General features: G+C 36.9%; 2 protein-coding genes across 9 annotated transcripts in view; one reads left to right on the top strand and one right to left on the bottom strand.

The window, feature by feature from the left end:
• The window catches only part of znf362b (zinc finger protein 362b), an 8,342-nt gene extending 7,670 nt beyond the window's left edge, over window positions 1-672 (top strand). For both annotated transcript variants that reach the window (XM_081387344.1, XM_081387343.1), the window contains one exon: window positions 1-672. This exon is cut by the window's left edge and continues 1,854 nt beyond it. The gene's annotated coding sequence lies outside the window, so the exon portion shown is untranslated.
• Window positions 673-1,593: 921 nt separating this feature from the next.
• On the bottom strand, window positions 1,594-20,873 carry ccdc30 (coiled-coil domain containing 30). 7 transcript variants are annotated; one of them, XM_081387336.1, is made up of 30 exons: window positions 20,818-20,855; window positions 20,603-20,690; window positions 20,185-20,328; window positions 18,887-19,066; window positions 18,600-18,720; window positions 17,169-17,359; window positions 16,752-16,820; window positions 16,491-16,565; window positions 15,843-15,996; window positions 14,881-14,952; window positions 14,625-14,740; window positions 14,434-14,508; window positions 14,249-14,313; window positions 13,203-13,395; window positions 13,029-13,118; window positions 12,802-12,927; window positions 12,512-12,649; window positions 12,202-12,380; window positions 11,870-12,092; window positions 11,471-11,593; window positions 11,129-11,299; window positions 10,281-10,490; window positions 10,045-10,202; window positions 8,698-8,863; window positions 8,492-8,613; window positions 7,543-7,684; window positions 7,328-7,464; window positions 7,123-7,240; window positions 6,964-7,028; window positions 1,594-3,564 (listed from the first exon to the last, which is right to left on the bottom strand). In XM_081387336.1, the coding sequence occupies exons 3-30, from the start codon at window positions 20,197-20,199 to the stop codon at window positions 3,351-3,353; spliced, it is 3,708 nt and encodes a 1,235-aa protein (XP_081243462.1). In that variant the 5' UTR covers window positions 20,200-20,328; window positions 20,603-20,690; window positions 20,818-20,855; the 3' UTR covers window positions 1,594-3,350. The 7 variants fall into 7 exon arrangements, with proteins under 7 accessions (XP_081243462.1, XP_081243464.1, XP_081243465.1 ...); XM_081387338.1 differs by lacking the exon at window positions 20,603-20,690 and having other exon boundaries at window positions 20,818-20,873; XM_081387339.1 differs by lacking the exon at window positions 16,491-16,565.
• Window positions 20,874-21,554: the final 681 nt, after the last annotated feature.

Genomic DNA, 21,554 nt, shown 5'->3' with positions numbered 1-21,554 from the left:
GTTCTTTAATATTTGGGAATGTGACCAATATCGCCATTTTAGATAACAGCAATTTGATGAGGATCTACTTCTTGGTGCTTTCTACAAAACCTCAGCTCATTGCCAGGAATCGGTTATTACATTACAGTATAATCCTGGCCTTTTCAGCCTCAAATCCACTTTAAATCAGTAAGACGTGTACATTTACTATAAAATATACCCTGTATTCATTAATAGTGCAAATTGCAAGGTTTAGATACTGTACTTTGTTCATTTTTGTATCTGTTTAGTATATTTAAACTTATTAATATTTGTTTTTCTGTAAGTACTGATCATTGTTTTTATAGGTATCCTTGTCATTTTTACATGTACGCCTTAATTTTATCATCGTTGAAAGACCGGTTTCTTTCTCTTTCTTCCTCCATGTCGATGTTTTTCAGTTTTTTTTCTTAAGCCTTTTTTTCCGCATGGAACACCGTAATCGTTATTAATTAATTGTTAACATGTATTATGTAAGACATTGTTACATATGTTCTGAAATATTTCACGTTTTCCTTTGTCTTGCATTGTGGTTCCATATAATGATTTTGTTTAATATGCACAGACATGACTGATAGGTGAATTAAGAAAATATCAATGTCAAGAACACTTTGTATCTCTATCTTGTTTATTAAATTCAGACTGTTACACCTGAGCCTTTGAATTTTTTTCCTTTGTATTGTATTTCAAAAAATCAGTTGTGATCCTGTTTAGGATTTTAGATCGAACCTTGATTCCTTTTTGTCTTTAGATCTAAGACCTTACTTTGATGGCAATACCAAATGATTTTCAGGGACTCTTGAGTGTGGAAATACAGAGGATGAAAACATACAGAAAGTACCATGCCACCACTTTCTTGATTTTTTTCTTTTGAAGGCTGGCATGACTATTTTATCTGAGTTATATAAAAGTAAAAGTATAAAAAAGATTAAAGAATTAGAAAAAAAATAGTATTTACACACCTATTTTTGGGATAACATACCTACATAAACATTTACTGTATCAGTTATTTTTAAAAGTAATGGGTTACAATATTGACTTACTCCCCCAAAAAGTAACTAATTGCATCACTACTTTACTTTGTCTCACCTGGGCTGGGCTTGCTCGTTTATTTTTTAATAACAAAACATACAAAAGTTCTATTTTTGGCAAATGTAAAGGGCTTTTCACATCGAAAGTGAAACGAATAAGCTTCAGGCTGAAGAAAATGCAAATTCACATCTGTACAGTAGATGGCGGAGCTCAAACAGACCTTTCGCAGAAGAATTTCGATCACAGAAGAAGAAAGTTCAACACTTCAGCCATTTTTGCTTATTTGTATGGTTGAATGGGTCAGACATTTTGCTAAAATGGGTTCCTTGATTAGTTACTTGGAAAAGTAATCTGATTACTTGAGTTACTTGTAATGTGTTACCCCAACACTGATCATGTTGCCAAGAATTGAATTGGGCTGTTGCTTTGAGAACAATAAGTTCAGTAAAAGACTGTGTTGTTTGCTAATAGTAGTTTTGAATGCTTTCTGAGAATTAATTAATCATTTTATCTCAGATTGAGGTAACCAATCAAACAGGCATCATGAAAATAAGTTTATTAAGAAAATACATGCTTTGTCATTGTGTACCATGTACACTGATGTCTGTCGCAATTTAAATGACATGAGCCCTAAATGAATATTTTGTGAAATTTGCATCCTAATATCATAGCAGCAGGACACAATGTGCGATGCTCTCATAATGTACAGGCACAACTGCAGGATCTTAATCCCTTTGCCACAGTTCAAAGTGATACAATTTCTCATCTGTCAGATGATTTTGCTCCCAGATCACAGGTCATTTCAGTCTCTGAGCACTATATACAAAACACAAAGGGAATGCAAAATAAAAGAATATTTAAAAAAACTCCCATTTCAACCCATTCCATTAGTAAACAACAATACCGTAAGGTTGCTAATGCTACCAGGTCTGTTTTCTTGTCAGTAGCCAAATCCTTTTGTTAGGGGGATATAATACCAGCAAACCAACCTTTCTCCAGCATAAATTAAATCACAACTGCACTGCTTATATTAGTACTTAAAGCATATACTCTACACATAATGTCTAAATAAATATTTTGACATTTCATGGCTGTAGTTTTTGCCCTCTAACTGAAATAAATAGTGGACATGTAAAAGTAACATCACATAGACGATCAACTATCCATATAGAGAAAGTCTTTACACTGTGAACTAAACACAGATACACTACCATTCAAAAGATCGGGGTTAGTATGACTTTTTAATGTTTCTGAAAGAAGTCTCTTATGCTCATTAAGGCTGCATTTATTTGATCAAAAAACAGTAATATTGTGAACTATATAAAATAATTGTTTTTTATTATAAATATATTTTAAAATGTAATTTATTTCTGCGATGACAAGCTGAATTTTCAAGCTGAATATGCTGATTTGGTGGAAACATTGTTTTTTGGGGGGTTTTTTGTATGTGGAAACCGTGATATGTTTTCATCAGGGTTCTTTTATGAATAGAAAACATTTATTTGAAATAGAAATATTTTGTAACAATGTAAAAGTTTACTTTTTCTTTTGATAAATGTAATGTATCCTTGCTGAATAAAAGTATACATTTCTTTCAAATTACTGACTTACTGACCCTAAAACTTTAAAATGGTAGTAGTGTACAAGCTTTTAGCTTTAAAGGAATCTAGTACTCTCAGCTCCATGTAACATTTCACCAGGTTTTGACGTAAAATCAGCACAGAATATGAGAAAAGGTCTGCTGACACATGCAAACACTTGATTTCAACTTGATCTCAAATACTTACTGCTTATCCAAAGGCAATAGTGCATTTCAGTTGTAAAGACCTGTAGATGGTACCATCTGAACACAAGTGAATAGTGCTTTAAGTGCTTTTCCATAGTTGTACCATTATAGGATAAATGTATAAAAAAATACATATGGCATCTTACAGATGTGACAAGGCTACTGACCATAGCATCCAATGAAGTATCATGTTTGTGAATTATATAAAATCTCATGCATTCTAGTCTCACTCTATGTGAGCCACAAAGGCAATGCAATGCAGATGAAATGAGCCAGAGCAATAATACATCTCTTCACACTCGCTTTAAAAAACAATTGAAGTTTAAGAAAATGAACTGAAGACTTCAAACATGACACAGTCATGGTGCCACAGAAACTATTTCTTGAGCAAGTTGTCTATGTTTTACCCACCTAAACAACGTTTTACCCTTCTACAGTCGCTTATTTTTAAACCTTGACTGATCCAGTGACTTGGCAAACTCTGTAATGGCATTTCACAGTCTTTGTAACTCCCTCAGGCCTCATCGCTTGTGGCACTGAGACTCTCTTCCTGCTCTAACCTGCTGTTGGGAGCCACAGGTGAGGTCAGGTTCAGGTAGCCTATCTCAGTGGACTGTGAAACAGGCACAGACGAGGAGATCTCTAGGCTCTTCACTCCAGACTCACCCACTTTGACTTTGCGAATGGCATCCAATATTCCCCATGAGTCACAGAGCCCAGGCTGTGGACTAGAGCAAGATGTTGCAATGTAAGACGTCACCATTTGTTCACTGACACAGTAAAATAATTCCATGCTGATCTGCAGCCTCAGCGGAAAAATAAATCTAAATGGCAGATAGAAAGTATAGAAAGTATAGTATAGTAAAGTATAGTAAGTATAGTAAAGATATATACTACCTTTATAAATTTGGGGCCAGCAAGATTGTGTTATGTTTTTTAAAAGAAGTATTTTAAGCTCACCAAGGCTGCATTTATTTGATCAGAAATACAGTAAAACAGTAATATTGTGAAATAGTATTACAATTTAGACAATTTTAATAATTTTTCCATGTTAAAGGAGCTGTATGTAAGAAATCTATTTCAATTAATCATAAAATTGCCCTGATGTGTCACTAGACATTAAGAAATCATGTTCATTTCAAATACTTATATCACTGACAACAGTGGTATGGCTAGGATATTGTCATTTAAAAAGTGGACTTGCAGCCCTCAACTGATGTTGATGTTGTCATTTTGTGTTTTGGCCTGAGCGCCTCCCTCCACCTATCTACCAATCACGAAGTCAGTAGTGTTTCGGGATCCGGGTTGCCAGCTTTGCTCTAACCTAACCTACCCTAACTCTAGTCGGATAAAAATGTCTAACGTTACTAAATCAAAAAGACCTCGTTATAATTCAGAAATTCGTTGTGACAAAGTCCGAAATAAAACCAGAATTTGTATAGGAGATGCTTTTGAAAGATGGAGGCGGCTGAAAACGGAGAAGAATTTGAACACAGACGCCAACGTTGCTAATTTTCTCCTAGACAGGTAAGTTAAGATTCATCTATTCTGGACTAACTTGTACTGGATGTCAATGGACATTTCATATATTCATGACAGTCGAACAAAGTTATGCATGTTCAAGCAACGTAACGTTAGCTCACATGGACGTATGCATTTGCAATGCATTATAGGAGCCCGTTTCTCTGTCATTATGCTGAGACTAGGGCTGGACGATTTTGGAAAATAATCTAATTGCGATTTTTTTTACCAATATTGCGATTGCGATTTAATATGCGATTATTTTTTAAGCTCTTTATCTTTTCTATTATTCAACAAAAACAAGCAATAAATCATTGTAAAATAGGGAAAGGGAATCTTTAGGCACCTCATGAGCCGATACATTTTTTCTTTTATTTCTTTTATTGATCTTATTAATAAAACTTAAAATATTTAATTACATAATTATAAGTAGGTCTACTTATAATAATTACACATTAAAAAACTAAATTAATACAATTACATGTTAATAATTTTAACAAATATAGCTTCAAAACAAATAACAAAGAGGGAAAAAAAATATTACAAGCAATAAACAAAGAGTGCTTTCAGTATTTAAGAGTAGGCTGTCTGAACGTGTTCATCTCTTTTGAAATGATAAGATGTGGTTTGTCCTGTTTGTTTAATAACTGACTGTGTCACATTACCGGTAAATTCGCGTCATAAAAGTATTTTGGGATGCAAACGTACATTTAACCACGTACTAGACTCGCTCACAGCATGCTCAAATGCTCTTCGCAAAACGCACGTGAGTGTTTGAAATTGAAAGCAGCTTCTGTCGTGATTTTCATATTTTTAATATATAAGACAACTGCATTCCAAGACACATGATGCCTTCGTAGAACATTTGTAAGTAAAATACCGGCGGGCGAGACCGCGCACTACTGAAATAACATCACGCAGACCGCGCGTATCTCATATCTTGTGCAATGAAGCCCGCGAATGTCCTTTAAACTCGCTTAAACTTTTCCGAATTTTATTAAAGATTATTTCTCGTAAGGTTCGAGTGGTGTCGTGTGTGTGTGTGTGTGTGTGTGTGTGTGTGTGAGAGACAGAGGAATTAGAAGCAAGCAGAATACGGTTGTTTATAAAGCACGCGCGTCGTACACGTCTGTGTTTAAAACTAAGCTCAGAGTGACATATACAATACAGAATCGTTGGAGAGAATCTATAACACAATATCACATAAATTAAACATAAACTGTTAATTCCTGTAGCCAGGTCTATATATGTCGCGTGCCAAGTTGATGCTTCATCTGCAATACAGACTGGTTTACTCTCGCGTGTCACGTGACCAGACTGTAATCGCAGCTTTGCGGTTTAAAAAATCGCATTTCATCATATCGCGATATTATCGCAAATGCAATTAATCGTTCAGCCCTAGCTGAGACGCTGATAAAAACAACATTAGCACGCCCATTATGGCAATTTGAAACGTAATTGAGACAAGCCTAACTTTACCTCAGAAAAAATTATTCGTCATTCGTTCTTCATGTATATCGTGGACTAAGTTACACATGCTGCAAGTTGACCTGTATGACCATTGCTAATGTAATTTAGTTACTCTAACAATATTTTCTGATGGGACTGAAAACAACCCATGTAGCCATTGGTGATATTGAATTTGTCCCGTGTTATAATTTCTGTGGCAAATGTTTATTCTGTTTTTAGCCTACTTATGACAAAAACTTTAGCACTTGTGAATCGAGGTTTTTTTTTTCGTATTGAAAAATAAGGAAGTATTATTTTGTTGTTTAAGTCTATATGTTTTTTGTTTTGTTTTACTATTATCCTTTTTTTTCCTCAGATTTTTTTTGAATTGTAATTGTATTTATATGTTCAAAATAAAGAAATCAAATCAAATTAAATATCAAATCAAAAACGCTTATCTCTTCAGCTATTATGGCCCCAGCACCTCAACAATTAGTACATTTTTTAAATAAGTAATTACTCATCAAAATATCTCTCATAAAGCATAAACACAATTAACAGAAAAAAAAACTTGTGTACGTCTCGTCGTCACTTGCCATTGGAAGCTCATTGAAGCAGCCAACGTTTCTGCTGAATCCTGCAGCTTATCTGGCAACCTCGAGTCAGGGGGGAGGGGGAGGGGATACACGGCTCTACAGTATTTTTAAAGTGATTGCAGTACCAGTTTTGGCCACAATCCTACATACGGTACCTTTAATATATTTAAAATGTAATTTAATCCTGTGATGGCAAAGCTGAATTTTCAGCATCATTACTCCAGTCTTCAGAGTCACATGATCCTTCAGGAATCATTCTAATATGCTGATTTGGTCGAAACATTTCTTATTATTATTCAATCTCTTTTGACTATTTAATGCATCTCTCCTGAATACAAGTATTTATTTATTTAAAAAAAAATTAATAAATTCTAACCGCATACATTAAAACGGAAGTATATATTGGATACTAAAAATATTGATAAAAATAGATTTATAGTTATTGAAATAGATTATATTACACCGTATTTTGTGTGCCATGTATTTTTTAAATTTTTTGACTATATTTGGGAACAGAAATATTGAGTAGGTTGGAAGACTTAAAAAAGTTCTGAATTTTACCTTGGAGTTGATGTCCGCAACAGGCTATCATGATGAGCTCCGGAAGGAAACATTTTCTTGACCTCCTAAGACAAAAACACAAAATAAAAGCATCAGTGCAATTCAAATTTGAAATGCTTATTTAAATTATAATAAAAAGAACAACTGCTAAATGTGTACCTCGACAGTACACATCGACTGAAGGTTTCTCAAAGCACGATCTAAAATTCCTATCTGATTGGCCAATGTTAGAGTTTTTTCTTGCAGCTCTTTATTCTCCATCTCCAGAAATTTAACTCTAAGAGAAGACAGGGCAAAGAGACAGTTAGTATGTTTCTGTGCTTTCCTGTCAGATGTAGATGTACCGGGGTAATGAGATGTTTACCTCTGCTGGATGGTAGTGGCAGTTCTCAGTCCATTGTTTCCCATCTCCTCAGCTTCACTTATTCGCTGCAGAAGTTCTCGTCTCTCCAGGAGGAGCTGGTCGTTTTCTTCTGTCACAGTCCTAATCCAGTCCTTCTCCTGCTCATAGTGGAACACACTCAAGGTGAAGTACACGTTAAGTATATAGTGTTAAAGGTCGGGTCTGAAAACACTCACTTTCTCTGAAAGACTTGTCGCAAGAGCCAGATCATTTTCCAGCTGCTGGATCCTGTGCTCATGTTGGGCGACTGTCTTCATGAAGATTTGTTTAGCTCTGCGCAACTTGGTTTTGTGCTGAGACTGTTTCTCGTTGTGTCTCCTGCAGGACACGAGTTTCATGATTTCATATTAACACATTGCATGTAATATGTGTACTTTTAAAAAAGTTTATTTGCTGTAAGAGTAAAGGCTGTTATACACTACAATACTTAAAAAATCTGAACCAATTTTAAAACACTAGGCATCATACACTTGCCGACTTTGTAAATGGTTCCAGAGAAAAACTGGGCATCATACACTAAACGACTGAGGTTCACACACTGCCAGTTTCAAGTCGTTCTGAACACGAACACATGCAAAAACATGTGCCTTATTGCAAGGAGACGTGTCAACGTACTAATATTGGCTCAAAATATCAAACCTGTTTGAAATCCTCCAACTGGATGGAATCAAAGTCTGAAGCTTAAAAAAAACTGTCCATCCTACACTACATGATTTTCACAGGTTCACATTAACATATAACCAGATATAATGCATATTTGGCGTGCTGCTCAGAGGGCTCCAAGCTCGGAATTTGGCCCGAACACAGATTACTCCCCCCGTATCCCTGGCTGGGATAGGAACAATTGAGAGTGAGAAGCTGGGGTGGAGGAGGGATGCTGGAAAACTTAAAGAGGTAAGTTAGCTATATAGGCCTCCTCTCATGCTGATTGGGTAGATTATCTGGAAGTGCTTCCTCCTGAACTTTGTTAATGATATATCTATGAAATCTGTGAACTCCAAATGCCTAAAATCTTTTGGCAACTAGCATCGACTCATCCAGACTGCAAATCAGGGCAACAATTTTGAGCAAAAGTCTTGTATTCCAGCCTTAAGAGTATAATATCCACCCAGTGAATAATGATACCTAATGTGAGTGTCAAGCTGCTGAACAACCAGCTTCAGTTCCTCCTGCAGTCTCTCAGACTCATGTTGGGAAGACAGAAGCTGTTCTTCCAGCCTGTGGCAGCTCTTCTGACCGCCTCTCTGCTGCAGGACACATTGGTATTCATGGTCAGCAGCTCCACTAGTGTATCATTTCAGCAATTAGCATGATCGTTTCAACTCACAAACCTCTTCTCTAGCTGTGTTAAGTTCGCTCTCCAGCACTTGCAGCCGCGTCTCCAGCTCCTGTGTGCGGTGTGACATCTCCAAGTTGGTGCGTGTCATAGTCGCCTCCTTCGCCCGCAGTGAGCGCACCTGCTGCTGGAGTTCCTCGTCTTTCTGCTCAAGTAATTTCCTTTCAGAAAACACAGAAAGTCATTGTAAAGTCCACTATATAGTAAGTAACACATGCAACAATTGCTGCAATGGTCACACTTTATAGTAAGTGACTTACCATGCACTTTCATAAAAAAATTATTAGGTACAATATACTTATTGTTAAGGCTGGGTGATATGGCCAAAAAAAATTATCATGATACTTTTTTACATATCAGTCGAAATCGATAATTATTATGATAAATGTTAAATATTTCTTTAGTTTAAAGGCAGATTTTTGCTCCTAAGTGAAAGTTGTAGAAACTACTCTTTATTGTCAGAACATGACAAACATTTGGCAGTAGCTCGAAAAAATAGTAACATCTGTAAAAATTGTAACACCCTTATTTTTATATGGTAAAATTAAAATATTTTGACTGTCGAGTTTTATTAAAATGAACCATTGGTCTTCCATAGTAAAATACATTTAGATCATGATAACCATAGTAAAAACCACGCATATACTGTAGCATCTCACTACCATGGTAAAATTGTTTCTATGGTATTTAATACATTTAGCATTTAGCAAATGCACAAATGCTATAGCTACAGTAAGTAATATATTCCATTAATACCTTTAATACATGTCAACATTAATAATATAGTAAAATTCGATATAAATATCCCACATTTCTGCCACAATACCATGGTGCAGTTAGTGTTACTACAGTAAATCCATGGTAAATGATGGGGATTTGCCTTCTGACTGTATCGTTGCACACAGCGTTTCTCCTGTTTGTCAGTGCTGTCTCATCTGGCTTTAAACAGGTTAAAGGGGTTATATTACGCTTTTACACTTTTTCTACAGCTAGTGTGTAATGTTGCTGTTTGAACAGGCTACAAACACACACTTCAGAAGATTTGCCAAAGATTGCGAGGTTCGTGGAGTTAAATGTTTTTTATACATTCAATAACATGTTTAAATGATAATGATGCGTAATTTCTGAATGGCAACGGTATAGAAGAATATTACAGCGTTTGCCTTTCTGTTACTAATACTAGAAAGGCCAACGCTATAATACTTTATACTTATAAAAAATCTTATTTTAGTTTTTTTTACTTTCTTCTGCATCTGCACTCAGGCGTTGCAATCTGAAAAATAGAAGGTATATTTATCGGTCGCCCACTAATATTGGCTTGTGGTGCAGTGACCCGTCTGACCTCTGTAGTTGATCCTCTTGCAGTTGGGCTCTGAGAGCAGACAGGTTATCAGACATGTCTCTGGTGTCTCTTTCTAGTTTGCTGGTCTCTCCTGCTCTGGCCTCTTCCAGGCGTATCTGGTGCAGGGCGTTCTTCAGTTGCTGCTGCAGATCTACGACCTGCAGAGATGTTGAACACATTCTTCATAACGGTTATACTACTGAACAAGAGAATTTCAGCCTGCACTGAACACACACCTTCTTGTCAGCAGCAATCACACGTGCCCTCTCTGAATTGAGCTCCTCCATCAAGCTTCTGTTAGTCTGTCGGTTCTGAGCGCTTCTGGCCATCTCCAGCTCCAGATCTCTGGCTCTCTGCTGGAGTCTCTCCAGCTCTGCCACCTGTCCCGCTGCGCTGCCCTCCTGCTGGGCTACTTTGGCCTGGGCCTGCTTCAGCTCCGCACACAGCTAAAGAACAGAGCAGAACTGAGCATTAACACTAGTCCTGTGTAAATCTAACTAGGGAAAGACCATGTTCGACATAATTTAAAAACAAACAAATTAGTAAAATTAAAATTAGGCCTACTTTCTTAAAAAAAATTCAATAACATTTTAAAGTATGAGGAAATTGATCAAAAGTGACAGTAAAGACATTTATAATAATACATAAAGATTTCTATTTCAAATAAATGCTGTTACTTTGAACTTTCTATTCATCAAAGAATGCTGAAAAATGTATCATGGTTTCTACAAAAATATTAAGCAGCACAACTGTTTTCAATATTGATAATAAGAAATGTTCCTTGAGCAGCAAATCAGCATATTAGAATGATTTCAGAATGATCATGTGACAGAAGACTGGAGTTAAAATATATTCAATATAAAAGTTATTTTAAGCATAAGAGACTTCTTTCAAAAACGTAAGTGGACATAGTATTTGGACACTTACGCCACACTTCATGCATTTCCTTATGCATTATGTAAATAAATATCAAAGTAAATGTCATCCACTATATTTATTTAAAACAAATGCCACTTGGTTCATGTTGTTATCTAATCTAATGCAATAACTTACATTAATTTCAAATGTAACTTTTTTTTTTTACCTTGATCTTCTCCTGATCTAGGAGTGCATTGTGTCTCTTAAGGTCCAGATTTTTCTCTCTCTCGTAGCGTAGCTCTCGCTCAGCAGAGGTGAAGAGGTGCTGAGTTCTCTGCAGGTCTTGTCTCAGCTGTTTGTTCTCCTCTCCCTTCTGTTTTAGGAGTGAGTCCTGAGCCTGTGCACAACCACACAATGGCCACATTATGCATAGCAAACAGGGGGAAAAAAACCAATATTGTTATTATACAATTAAGCAGGTTATACAAATGTTTTGTGCATAAATGAAAATAAAAATGAATGTGAATATGTTCGTGTGGGTGTGTAAAGATTGGAGAGCAGGGCTGACCTTAGCCCGGGCCTGAGCTTCACTGATCTGGGCCTGCAGGGCCAGCTGATGTTGGCCAGCCAGCTGTCTCTCCTCCTCAAGGGTGGAGTGTAGTTTACTCATCTCTGACTTCACACAGGCCAGCTAGAGGAGCAGCATGTGTTTTGGGGTATTTTATTATTTTTTTTGTCACAGTGCTGAAAGTCATAAGGTGACTATGTGAAACACACACTTCACTTATATGATTTTATGGTGAAATGTGTTATTCTTCTTGTTAACCCAGATGAATTTTGGCCAAGAACAATGAACTGTGGCTTTAATTTAGAGTGAGTGGCGCAGCAAAAATAGACTTGTGTGCAGTGTGAATGCTCTAATCTGTTACTATGGGCCCTTACTCATCCAGTGTGAAACAGGCCTTACCTGACAAACCCCCTCGTCCTGTGCAGAAGGCTTGTGGTTGGCCGTCTGCTCCAGTGATGCTCTGGGTGTCTGCTCTCTGGTATACTGGAGCTGCTGTCTCACATGCAGGAGCTCCAGACTGAGTCTCTCTTTCTCCCCGTCAGTCTGAAGCCTCTCGTGGGCTTTCTCGCTGAGCTCTCTCTGTAGCTGCATCACTTGTCCACGCTTCTCCATCAGCTCATCCCTAAACAGGCAAAGTGCATCTTACCATGCTTTCTACTGAGTCCAGGAGCTAATTATTTATCATTTTAATGTCATACAGAGTTGATCTGTAGTATCTGTGAGAGCCTTACCTTAGAGTGTTGTGCTCCTTCTCTAGTCGAGTCAGTTCTGTTCTCAGTTTGTCCACCATGGACTTAAGCTCTACCACTTGTCCCCTGCTGTCTCTCAGGTCCTCTTCAGCCCGGCTGTTCTCTGTCTGATGTGTCAGGTTGTCCTGGAGTCGCGTCTGAGCACGCTCCAACTGGGCCACCTGTAGAGTACAAACATAGCCTCAGTGAGAAATAGCAAGCTACAGGAAGAATATCACAGCATCCCAACAATAAATGGATTGCTTTCTTTGTGATTTAAACGTATAATTGAATGACCTTTATTTTTTATTACCTTTTCTTCCAAAATTCCCTTTTCTCCTTTAATCTGCGTGAGGTTCTTGTTGAGTGTCTTCCCTTGTCGACATTCTACCTCCAGTCTCTGGACCTCCACACGTAATCTCTTCAGCTCCTCATGGTCTTTTTGCATGACCTGTTCACATGTAGCATTTATGTGCAGTTCATGGTTTCAGATAACATTATTATTATAATTTTAAACAAATGCATAGTGCAATATGAAAAATGGGCTTTCCAGGACTCTAAACTGTGTATTTTATAACGAGTCATGTGTGACAATGAAATTACCTCTTTTTCCTTTTTGAGCGCAGCCTTGGATACAGATAGATCCACCTCCAGCTGTTTCCTCCAACCTTTTTCTTCAGCAAGACGACCCTCGAGGAACTTCAGCCTTTCTTGAATGCTCTCACTAAGCTTTGGATTAAAAGATCAAAGATATTCTACCATAATCAGAGTGCAAGTGATTTTTATGAGGTTGCTATTCTCCTTGGTGTAAACAGGCCTTCGACCTTTACCTCAGAGTCAGTTCCTCGAACCTGATCTTCATCTTTCTTCTCAAGCTTCTTGATATCCCTCTTACTCAGTTCTTCCTCAATACTTTTAATCTAGAACCAAACTCAGAGTCATCCTCAAAATTCAGGTGATTATTTATCAAATTCAGCACTATTACCTCACGGCTAAAAACGTACCTTTCTCTGGAACCCCTCTATCTCACACTCATGATGCTCTCGCTCGTCTTTCGCTGCGTTCTGCGCTTCCCCCAGCAGTGCCTCCAGCTCCTCGTTCCGCTCCACCAACTCCTCGTGTTCCCGCTGCTGCTTCTGCAACCTCCTCTCCAGCTCTCGCAGGCGGCTGTCCTTATCTTCAGACTCTCTCCGACACCTGCCAAAACACAACTGCCATATCAGCATCTTTAAAGGAGAACTCCGGTCAATTTTAACATTAAGCTAATTTTTTTGTACATTTGGAGTGCTGTCAATACAGAGAACAACGACAAAAATCGGTGTTGCCTACACCGAGTTATTCTATTTTTAAAATTTGCACCCTGTTGACTTCAATGGGGCAAGTACTAAACCTGCTTTTAGGCTCTTAACATCCTTGATGTGTCATTACAAGTGCACAGAAAATGTGAGTGATTCCTTCAGAGTGAACACGAGTGAATCTGACTGCAGTAGATGTGAAAGATATGGATAAAAAATATGTTATTTAAGCCAGCGCAAATATCTGTGTTTACATCCTGTTTTTCGGTTGAAGTCCAAAGTAGTCGATTGCCGAGTTCACACGCGTGATCATATGTAACTAAACCTATGCGCGTGAACTCGGCAATCGACTACTTTGGACTTCAACCGAAAAACAGGATGTAAACAGGTATTTGCGCTGGCTTAAATAACAATTTTTATACATATCTTTCACATCTACTGCAGTCAGATCCACTCGTGTTCACTCAGAAGGAATCACTCACATTTTCTGTGCACTTGTAATGACACATCAAGGATGTTAAGAGGCTAAAAGCAGGTTTAGTACTTGCCCCATTGAAGTCAACAGGGTGCAAATTTTAAAAATAGAATAACTCGGTGTAGGCAACACCGATTTTTGTCATTGTTCTCTGTATTGACAGCACTCTAAATGTACAAAAAAATGAGCTCAATGTTAAAATTGACCGGAGTTCTCCTGTAAAGTGTGGAAGCAATGACATGTACAGCTTTAAGTTAGATAAAGGAAGGCAAAGCTTCACCTTTTGTGGAGTGTCTCATCGTCTGGAGCCACTGATGAATCCGCATTAACATTATTCCCAACACCCTGACAAAAAAGCATCTGTAAGCTCTGAGAGGAAACTATACAAATATTAAATTACTTATGTCATGCAATACATGCAAACTAGCCCCTTCAAGAGAGGATTGTAGTAGAATGTATATCTACCTGTGCAGAGTATATTTTATTGTGCTCTAATGTCTCGTTGATCCCTTGAGCCGAGTGCAGCTTTGATTGTTCAACCTGTGGCACAACCGACATTTCTGTGTCTGTTCCAAACAACATTTCTGTGTTTGCATATTGCAAATATCTAACATGTCATGGTACCAAGATAAAATTTTAAAAACAATTATTCTTGCCAGGTTAAGAAGAGTCCTTCTCTCTGTGTCCAATGAGCGAACTCTATCCCTCAGCGCACGAATCTCCCCATCCAGTCGTTCATTGCGTTCCTTGGCCTTCTGCAGCTCCACCATATCTGTAAAACATAGAGTTTACAACCAGAAGACATCATTTGTTAAGTTTCCAAGATTTGTCTACGCTGTAGTTCTTTGAAGTGTCTATATAAATACACTTGCAAATGTGTGACGCGATATGTTGCTGCAGACAAAATCTCACCACACTGTTTAAGCTTGTCCACTTCCTGTTTTAACTGCTCCACTTCCTCCCCAGTTTTCTGCAGGTCAGGTACTGAAACGAAAATTTGGACAAAATATAATAAGACAAAACAGAGAAACAGTAATCTAAAACTTTATCTTTTTTTCTAAAGACAGCATGAGTGATGCTTGGTCATGAAAAAGTCAACACCACCATTACCAGGTTGTTCAGGGTGATTTTGTGTGTTTTATAATTCCCCAGGGGAAAAGAGTCAGTTTAGTTGCATAACAAAGAAGCAAGGATGCACAATAAATTAAAAAATTAGCAGTTGATATTAAAGTGATCATCAGTTAATCAGTCAATCGGAATCAGTTCATTTTCCGTACTCAATTCCTCTGTTTTTTTTTTTTTTTACATTTAAATTACATTTACCATCATCTGACTAGTGCCGCTAATTGAATTAAAATATAAAAATTAGATGGAAAAACTAAAAGTTAAATGAAAATTAGGCATTTTCCAAAGGCAACTCACTGAAATTAAGTAAGCTGAAGTTGAAGTGCTAAAATTACTAAAACTGAAATGAATATAAATCTAAATAATAATAAAAAAAATATTAGCAATGACAAAAGTAACTAAATTACTAAATTACTAAAATTAAAAAAAAGTTAATTCAAAATGTTTTATATTAATAGTATATAAATAATACTAAAATAACACAGACTCTAATGCTCAGTCTTTCAAAACACTGAAAATTTAACAACAAAATGTTATCTTTAGCAAATCTCAAAATTATTTCCATTTTGCCTACTGTCCATTATAATGGTGTGATGCCTTAATTCACTTGTAGCATTAAAAATGATTGATTTTAATTATTAGTATTTTATTTTTCATATATGTATGTACATTTATTTTAATATTACCATAATATGAAAATAATTATCAGCTTATTGATATCAAAATCTGAATTGTTGTTATTCACATACCAGACAAGTTTTGGACCTTACGAGCGAGATCTAGTTCATCTGTCAGGTGGCGAATCTCTTTATGTGCCATAGCAAGACGACTAGATGCCTCTTCCAGATCCCTCTCCAGCTTCTGCCGCTCTGTGCGTTCTTTGCAGAGTTCTTCAGTGTGGGCCTACAGGGGACAGAGCTTTCAGTGAGACTTAAACCTGGCTGCACTGGGTGGACAAGCAAGAAGCATGTCGGCCTCCATGCGTTTTTTAACATGCATGAGCCACAGAACACAGGTGAAGCTGAACGTTGATCATGTTCCAGTGTGAACGGAGTTTAATATGTGCCTTCTCTCCCTTATAACCATCAGAGACAACAGTAATGTTGGGACAAACAGCATTTGGTTAGTAACCACCCTGAAAGAAAGCGCTCCATAGTGCTGTTAGGGTCTAGAGTGAAAATAAGAAGTGTTAATATTATCATGCTAGGCTCAGCATGTTGTTATTCTCTGCTTTGAGTTCAACCGAGGCATGCATTATTTCATCGAGCTGCCTTAATCTGCTTTAAGTGGATCATCCTCTCAAGGACAATACGGAAGGTTTCGCCTCTCTTGATTTAACCTTCATGTGATGCCTTTTATATGAGTCCAATCAAGTTATGAAAGGTACGGGAACGTACAGGAAGGTTCTGTGCTCTTAGTGTCGCCTTGCGCGCACCAAAGAACTTCCTCCAAGGACTTTGAACTGATGATTCCTGTCCATTTAGGGAGGGGCAAAGAATCAGGAGAAATTATGATGCACAACATACAGAGAGATGGACAATGAAACACTTAAATATAAATGAGACACTGTTGATATTGGACATTCTTTGAGTTCATGACTTTAGCACACTGCTTTTGAAATTGCTGCCTGCTTATGGGCCACTCTGAGATCATCTCACCTCATTCATGTTTTCCTTTTGCTGTCTAAGTTCCTCTTCCAATGCGTGACGGATATGATCCAGCTCCTCCTGATTTCCATAAAAGAGGAGATATTAAAATTACCATAAAACTAATAAGCCACAAGTGATGTGTCACTATCAAGAGAAGACTACAAATTTTTTAACACATACAGTATATTGCCATTATTACCGTATAAATATTTACATTTTATGCATTCTTTCATCCAAAGTTCATTCAAGGTATACATTTTATGTTGATATGTGCTCTTCAAGCCTTTTCTGTATCCTAAATACACACAATTAAATAATATTTAAATATGAAATGCAATTAAATATAGCCTTTGCATAATGGTCTACCTGTTGACCTACACTTTTAAGAACACTATTACTGAAGTTAGGCTTTATTTCTCATAGTACCTGTAGATGCACCTCTCTGAGGTTGCCGGTGAGGGTCTGGGTGTCCAGCTTTCTTTCAGCAGCCTCTAGTCTCTCCAGCAGAGTGACTCTCTCCACCAGCAGATAGGCCACTTGCTCACTCGCACTGCTCTGGCTGATGTCCGCTAGACCCTCCTGCTCCAGCATCTCCACCACCTCCTTACACTGGGAGTCTGACAAACACGACGCAAGTAAGGACCACTTACTGGACTATAAGTGGGTTCAAGTTGAGCACTGAGCAGAACGCAAGAGCTATGTTGCAAATGGAATACTAGCATACTACTTAGTGCTATATGCACTAAATATAGCAAGAAACACACTATTTTGCATTTTAAATCAAATTCGATGTAAAAAAATATATATATTGTTAAAATAATTCAAATTAAATAATTACTGTTACTGTTTATTAAAAATTTAAAATGAATAATTTTTGTTAATTGAAATAAAGTAAAAATAAAATAAACTATAACTATTAGATAAAAAAATATCAAAACAAATTAAAATTAAAACTGTTCAAATGGCATCTAAATAAATAAAATAAGTTTAACTTGAAAATGCTAAAATTACTAAAACTAACTCTGAAATAAGAATAAATTAAAGCTAAATGGAAAAAATGGCAAAAGCACATAAAATGACTAAAATGAAAATGAAAACTGAAAATATAATAATATAATAGCTTACAATGAAATTCTAAAACATTTATTAATATAAAATTGTATTAATATCAAAATATTAATAAATACTACAATAATATATTAATCATTCTAAGAGTACATTTACACAACAACATACTAAAAACGGAAACGTTTTTTGAGTAAAGACGACAACGTTGTCAAAACGATCCCGTTCACACGGATTCGCGAAAACGACTAATAATGCTGTTTTATGTCAGTCCAGTAGGTGGCGATGTCACTTTCTAGCACCCTTCCCCCCCACCCCAGAATGCGATTTAAACCAGTATGCTGTTTTTAAAAACTTGAACCCCTAAAACACCGTTGTCATGTAAATGGACGGCCAAACAATTGCATAACAATTTTTTTTTGGTTTTTAGTTGAAAACGGTGTCGTGTAAATGCCACTGGTAAAAACACCTTGACTCTTGGTTGTCAGATCAAATGAGTTAAGAAATTTGTGGCTGATATTACTTCTGGACCATGGAAGGACCAGTCAAGCACACTGCATTGTGGGATACAGTAATTCTACACAGAATGCTCTATTATATACTGCACATTTGATAAATGTAGAGACTACAGAAAACTATTCTAAGGATACAGAAAAGTATGTTTAAAGCAGGAATGAGTATGAGAAGTATGCTATTCGAAACACAGGCAAGGACAAAACTTCAAGGCACATTGTTCACTACGAACACAATCTTAAGTATGATCAAATTATTTAATCAATATAAAACCCTCACCCTGTTGGTGTTTCATTAGAGCGAGTTCAGCACGGAGCTGTTCGTTGTCACGTTCGTACTCCGCTGTAAGAGATTCCCGCTCCTCCAGCATGTTTCGAATATGCTCCACGTAATTTTCCACCTTGAAAAAAACCCATCAAACAACCAGTCGGCACAGCAAAGGCATTAGCTACAGAAGGAGCTTGTTTTGGTCAGGAAACAGTGTCGTCATGTTACAATGTTGATGAGGGAGACCATGATTAGCTATTCTTTGGGGTGGAGGCCCGGCCTGCCATCTGCTGGCTCACCTCTCTCATCTCGCTGGCCTGCTGTGTGCGCAAACTCTGCAGGTCTTCAGTGGCGGCAGTCAGGCTCCCCTCACTGCTCTGGAGCAAATGCCACAGGTGCCGCTCACGCTCCTCCGTTGAAGCCTCAGGGGACACACCGTCCCTGTGCAAGCGCAGGGTGATCTCGTCCAGCTCCTTTTCCTTCAGAGGAAACAAAACAATGAGCCTTCTTTTTTTTCTTTGAACAGTGTAAATGAGGCCTGGGTTACCCGACACCGTCTTAAAACACTCTTTCGGTGTGAAGCCCGTCTCAGACGGTGCCTAATAGCTCTCTATACTGTAACTGTTTCATTAGCAGTTTTTAAATGGGGGGGCCAGGGCCCACTAGGGGGCATCTAAACTTCTTAAAGGAGCTGCAAATTTTTTTAAATGCGTCAAAATAAATTCAACTTAATTCATGTTTTTATCTGTGTATAGATAAACTTTTAAATAAGCTAAAACAGCTAAATTTTTGCTAAAAATCTAGATGACAACTGACATCATATTTTTATTTTTATTATTTTCCTCAAAAACTGTCTTTTTTTAAGAACTGGGGTTCCCTTGGTGCATATATGAGGACATTTTGAATGTGAGATTTCTAGACATGGAAAAGTTACGAAAACTAATAACATCATAAAGCCATGGAAATTTCCATAGTGAACATCTATATATATATTAAGCTCTGAAATATGTTGAAATTCTTATATGTAGGATTCGCAGAGAAATTGCCATAAAGTAAAAAAAATAATTTTAAAAACTTTATCCCACAATCAGAGTCAATTAAATTCATTATTGAACCTGAAGACTCAGTTCTTCAATCTACTGAAATAACAGAATTTAACTAATTAAATTCTGTTATTTTTTAAACTAATATTACTAATTTTCCTTATAATTACTTTAGATTGACTGTGTAATTTCTGTGAATAAAAAAAACTTTGAAAACAAGCAGCTTTGTCATTACAGTGGAAGTACCAGACATATCAAGACAAAAAGGTTGAGAACCACTCTGATAATAATAGTTTGGGGAAGCAACTTATTGCAACAATTTAAGCAAACGTACACGAGGAGATATTGTGTGTGTGTGTGTGTGTGTGTGTGTGTGTGTGTGTGTGTGTGTGTGTGTGTGTGTGTGTGTGTGTGTGTGTGTGTGTGTGTGTGATGAATAACTGCCATACTGACGCACTGTCAATGGCCATTTCAAGCATATTACATATGGTCTCATTTTACAAACCTTTCATACTTTTATCATATTTATAAGTACAAAAACGACGACACCATACCTCTCTTTTTTCCATGGCCGAGTAGAGCTGAACTGGAGTCCGAGCATCACTTGCAAATTAGCCAAGAGTGTTTATGAGAACAAAGTTTGGATTGTGGTTTCCAGCATTTGCGTCCGCCCATGGCAGTCTCTGACCTAATCATCACTTCATTATAAAAATAAAGAAAGGCATAAAACAGAACTCAACGTGTTACCGTAAGTTTGCATGACTGTAAATGAACACAATACAGCTTTAAGCAACAACTTTTATATAACTTAAACTAATGTAACAAATGACTAAACATGATCTTCTGCCTAATCCAAAATCATCAGGCATCTAATATTTCTCTCTCATATTCACAATATATCTGCAGTCAAGGGTATATTTGACAGGAATAACGTTTCTATGGGTTTTTAATGCAATATAAAAAGTTTTCTACCCCGAGCAGAGTCCCAGTTCGCTAACTTTGGCTAGCGGGCTAGTTCGCAGGTATTACGCACGAGCCTCTTTTCATATCCTCCAGGCGGCTATTAAAAATAAAACAAATTAAGATTGTCGCAATCCTTCAACATCGATTTGACACTGTTAATGAAGCCTGTCTGTTTGCAAATATTGATGCAACAGTAGAGTGTCATAATATCTCATGAGGCCTACCAAGTGTTTTGTTGCAGCTGCTCTCAATAGCTTGGACCGAGTGCCTAGGCAACGGGTTAAACCATTATGGACAGAGAGGGGAGAGAAGGCTGCGTTGAGACGTTACACATTATCCCAGCAGATGGCGGTGTTTGCTCTATAAATCTTGACCATGGAAGGACCATAGACTGTAAAGAGAAGGACCAGTCAAGCACACTGCATTGTGGGATACAGTATTCTACACAGAATGCAACCGTGAATGACTGAACTATTCAACTATTCAAGTCATATTTTATTTTTTAAAGTAATTCATTCATTATGTATATGAAACAGTAATATTGTGAAATTGCAATGTAAAATAACTGTTTTCAATTTGAATATATTTTGAAATGTAATTTATTCCTGGGAATTTTTAGCATCATCACTCCAGTTTTCAGTCACATGATCCTTGAGAAATCATTTTGATATACTGATTTTATGCTCAATTATTATTGATTAACGTTGGTACTAAGTTAATAATAATGGTTATTATTAATATCAATGTTAAAACAGTTTTTGCTAATATTTTGTAGAAAACATGATATTGTTTCAGGATTCTAGATAGAAAGTTCAAAAGAGTAGCATGTATTTGAAAAATAATTTTTTTGATCAATTTAATAAGTCCTTGATAAACAAAAGAATTATCGTAATTAATTTACCACAAACTGGTAGTGGTAGTGTATTACAGTTTCCACAAAAATTTTACAAGCTGCAAATAT

The sequence above is a fragment of the Scardinius erythrophthalmus genome, assembly GCF_964197995.2.
Source record: "Scardinius erythrophthalmus genome assembly, chromosome: 15".
NCBI classification, from domain to species: domain Eukaryota; kingdom Metazoa; phylum Chordata; class Actinopteri; order Cypriniformes; family Leuciscidae; genus Scardinius; species Scardinius erythrophthalmus.
Note: the sequence above shows the minus strand (reverse complement) of the source record. Positions and strands in the feature narration are given on the sequence as shown.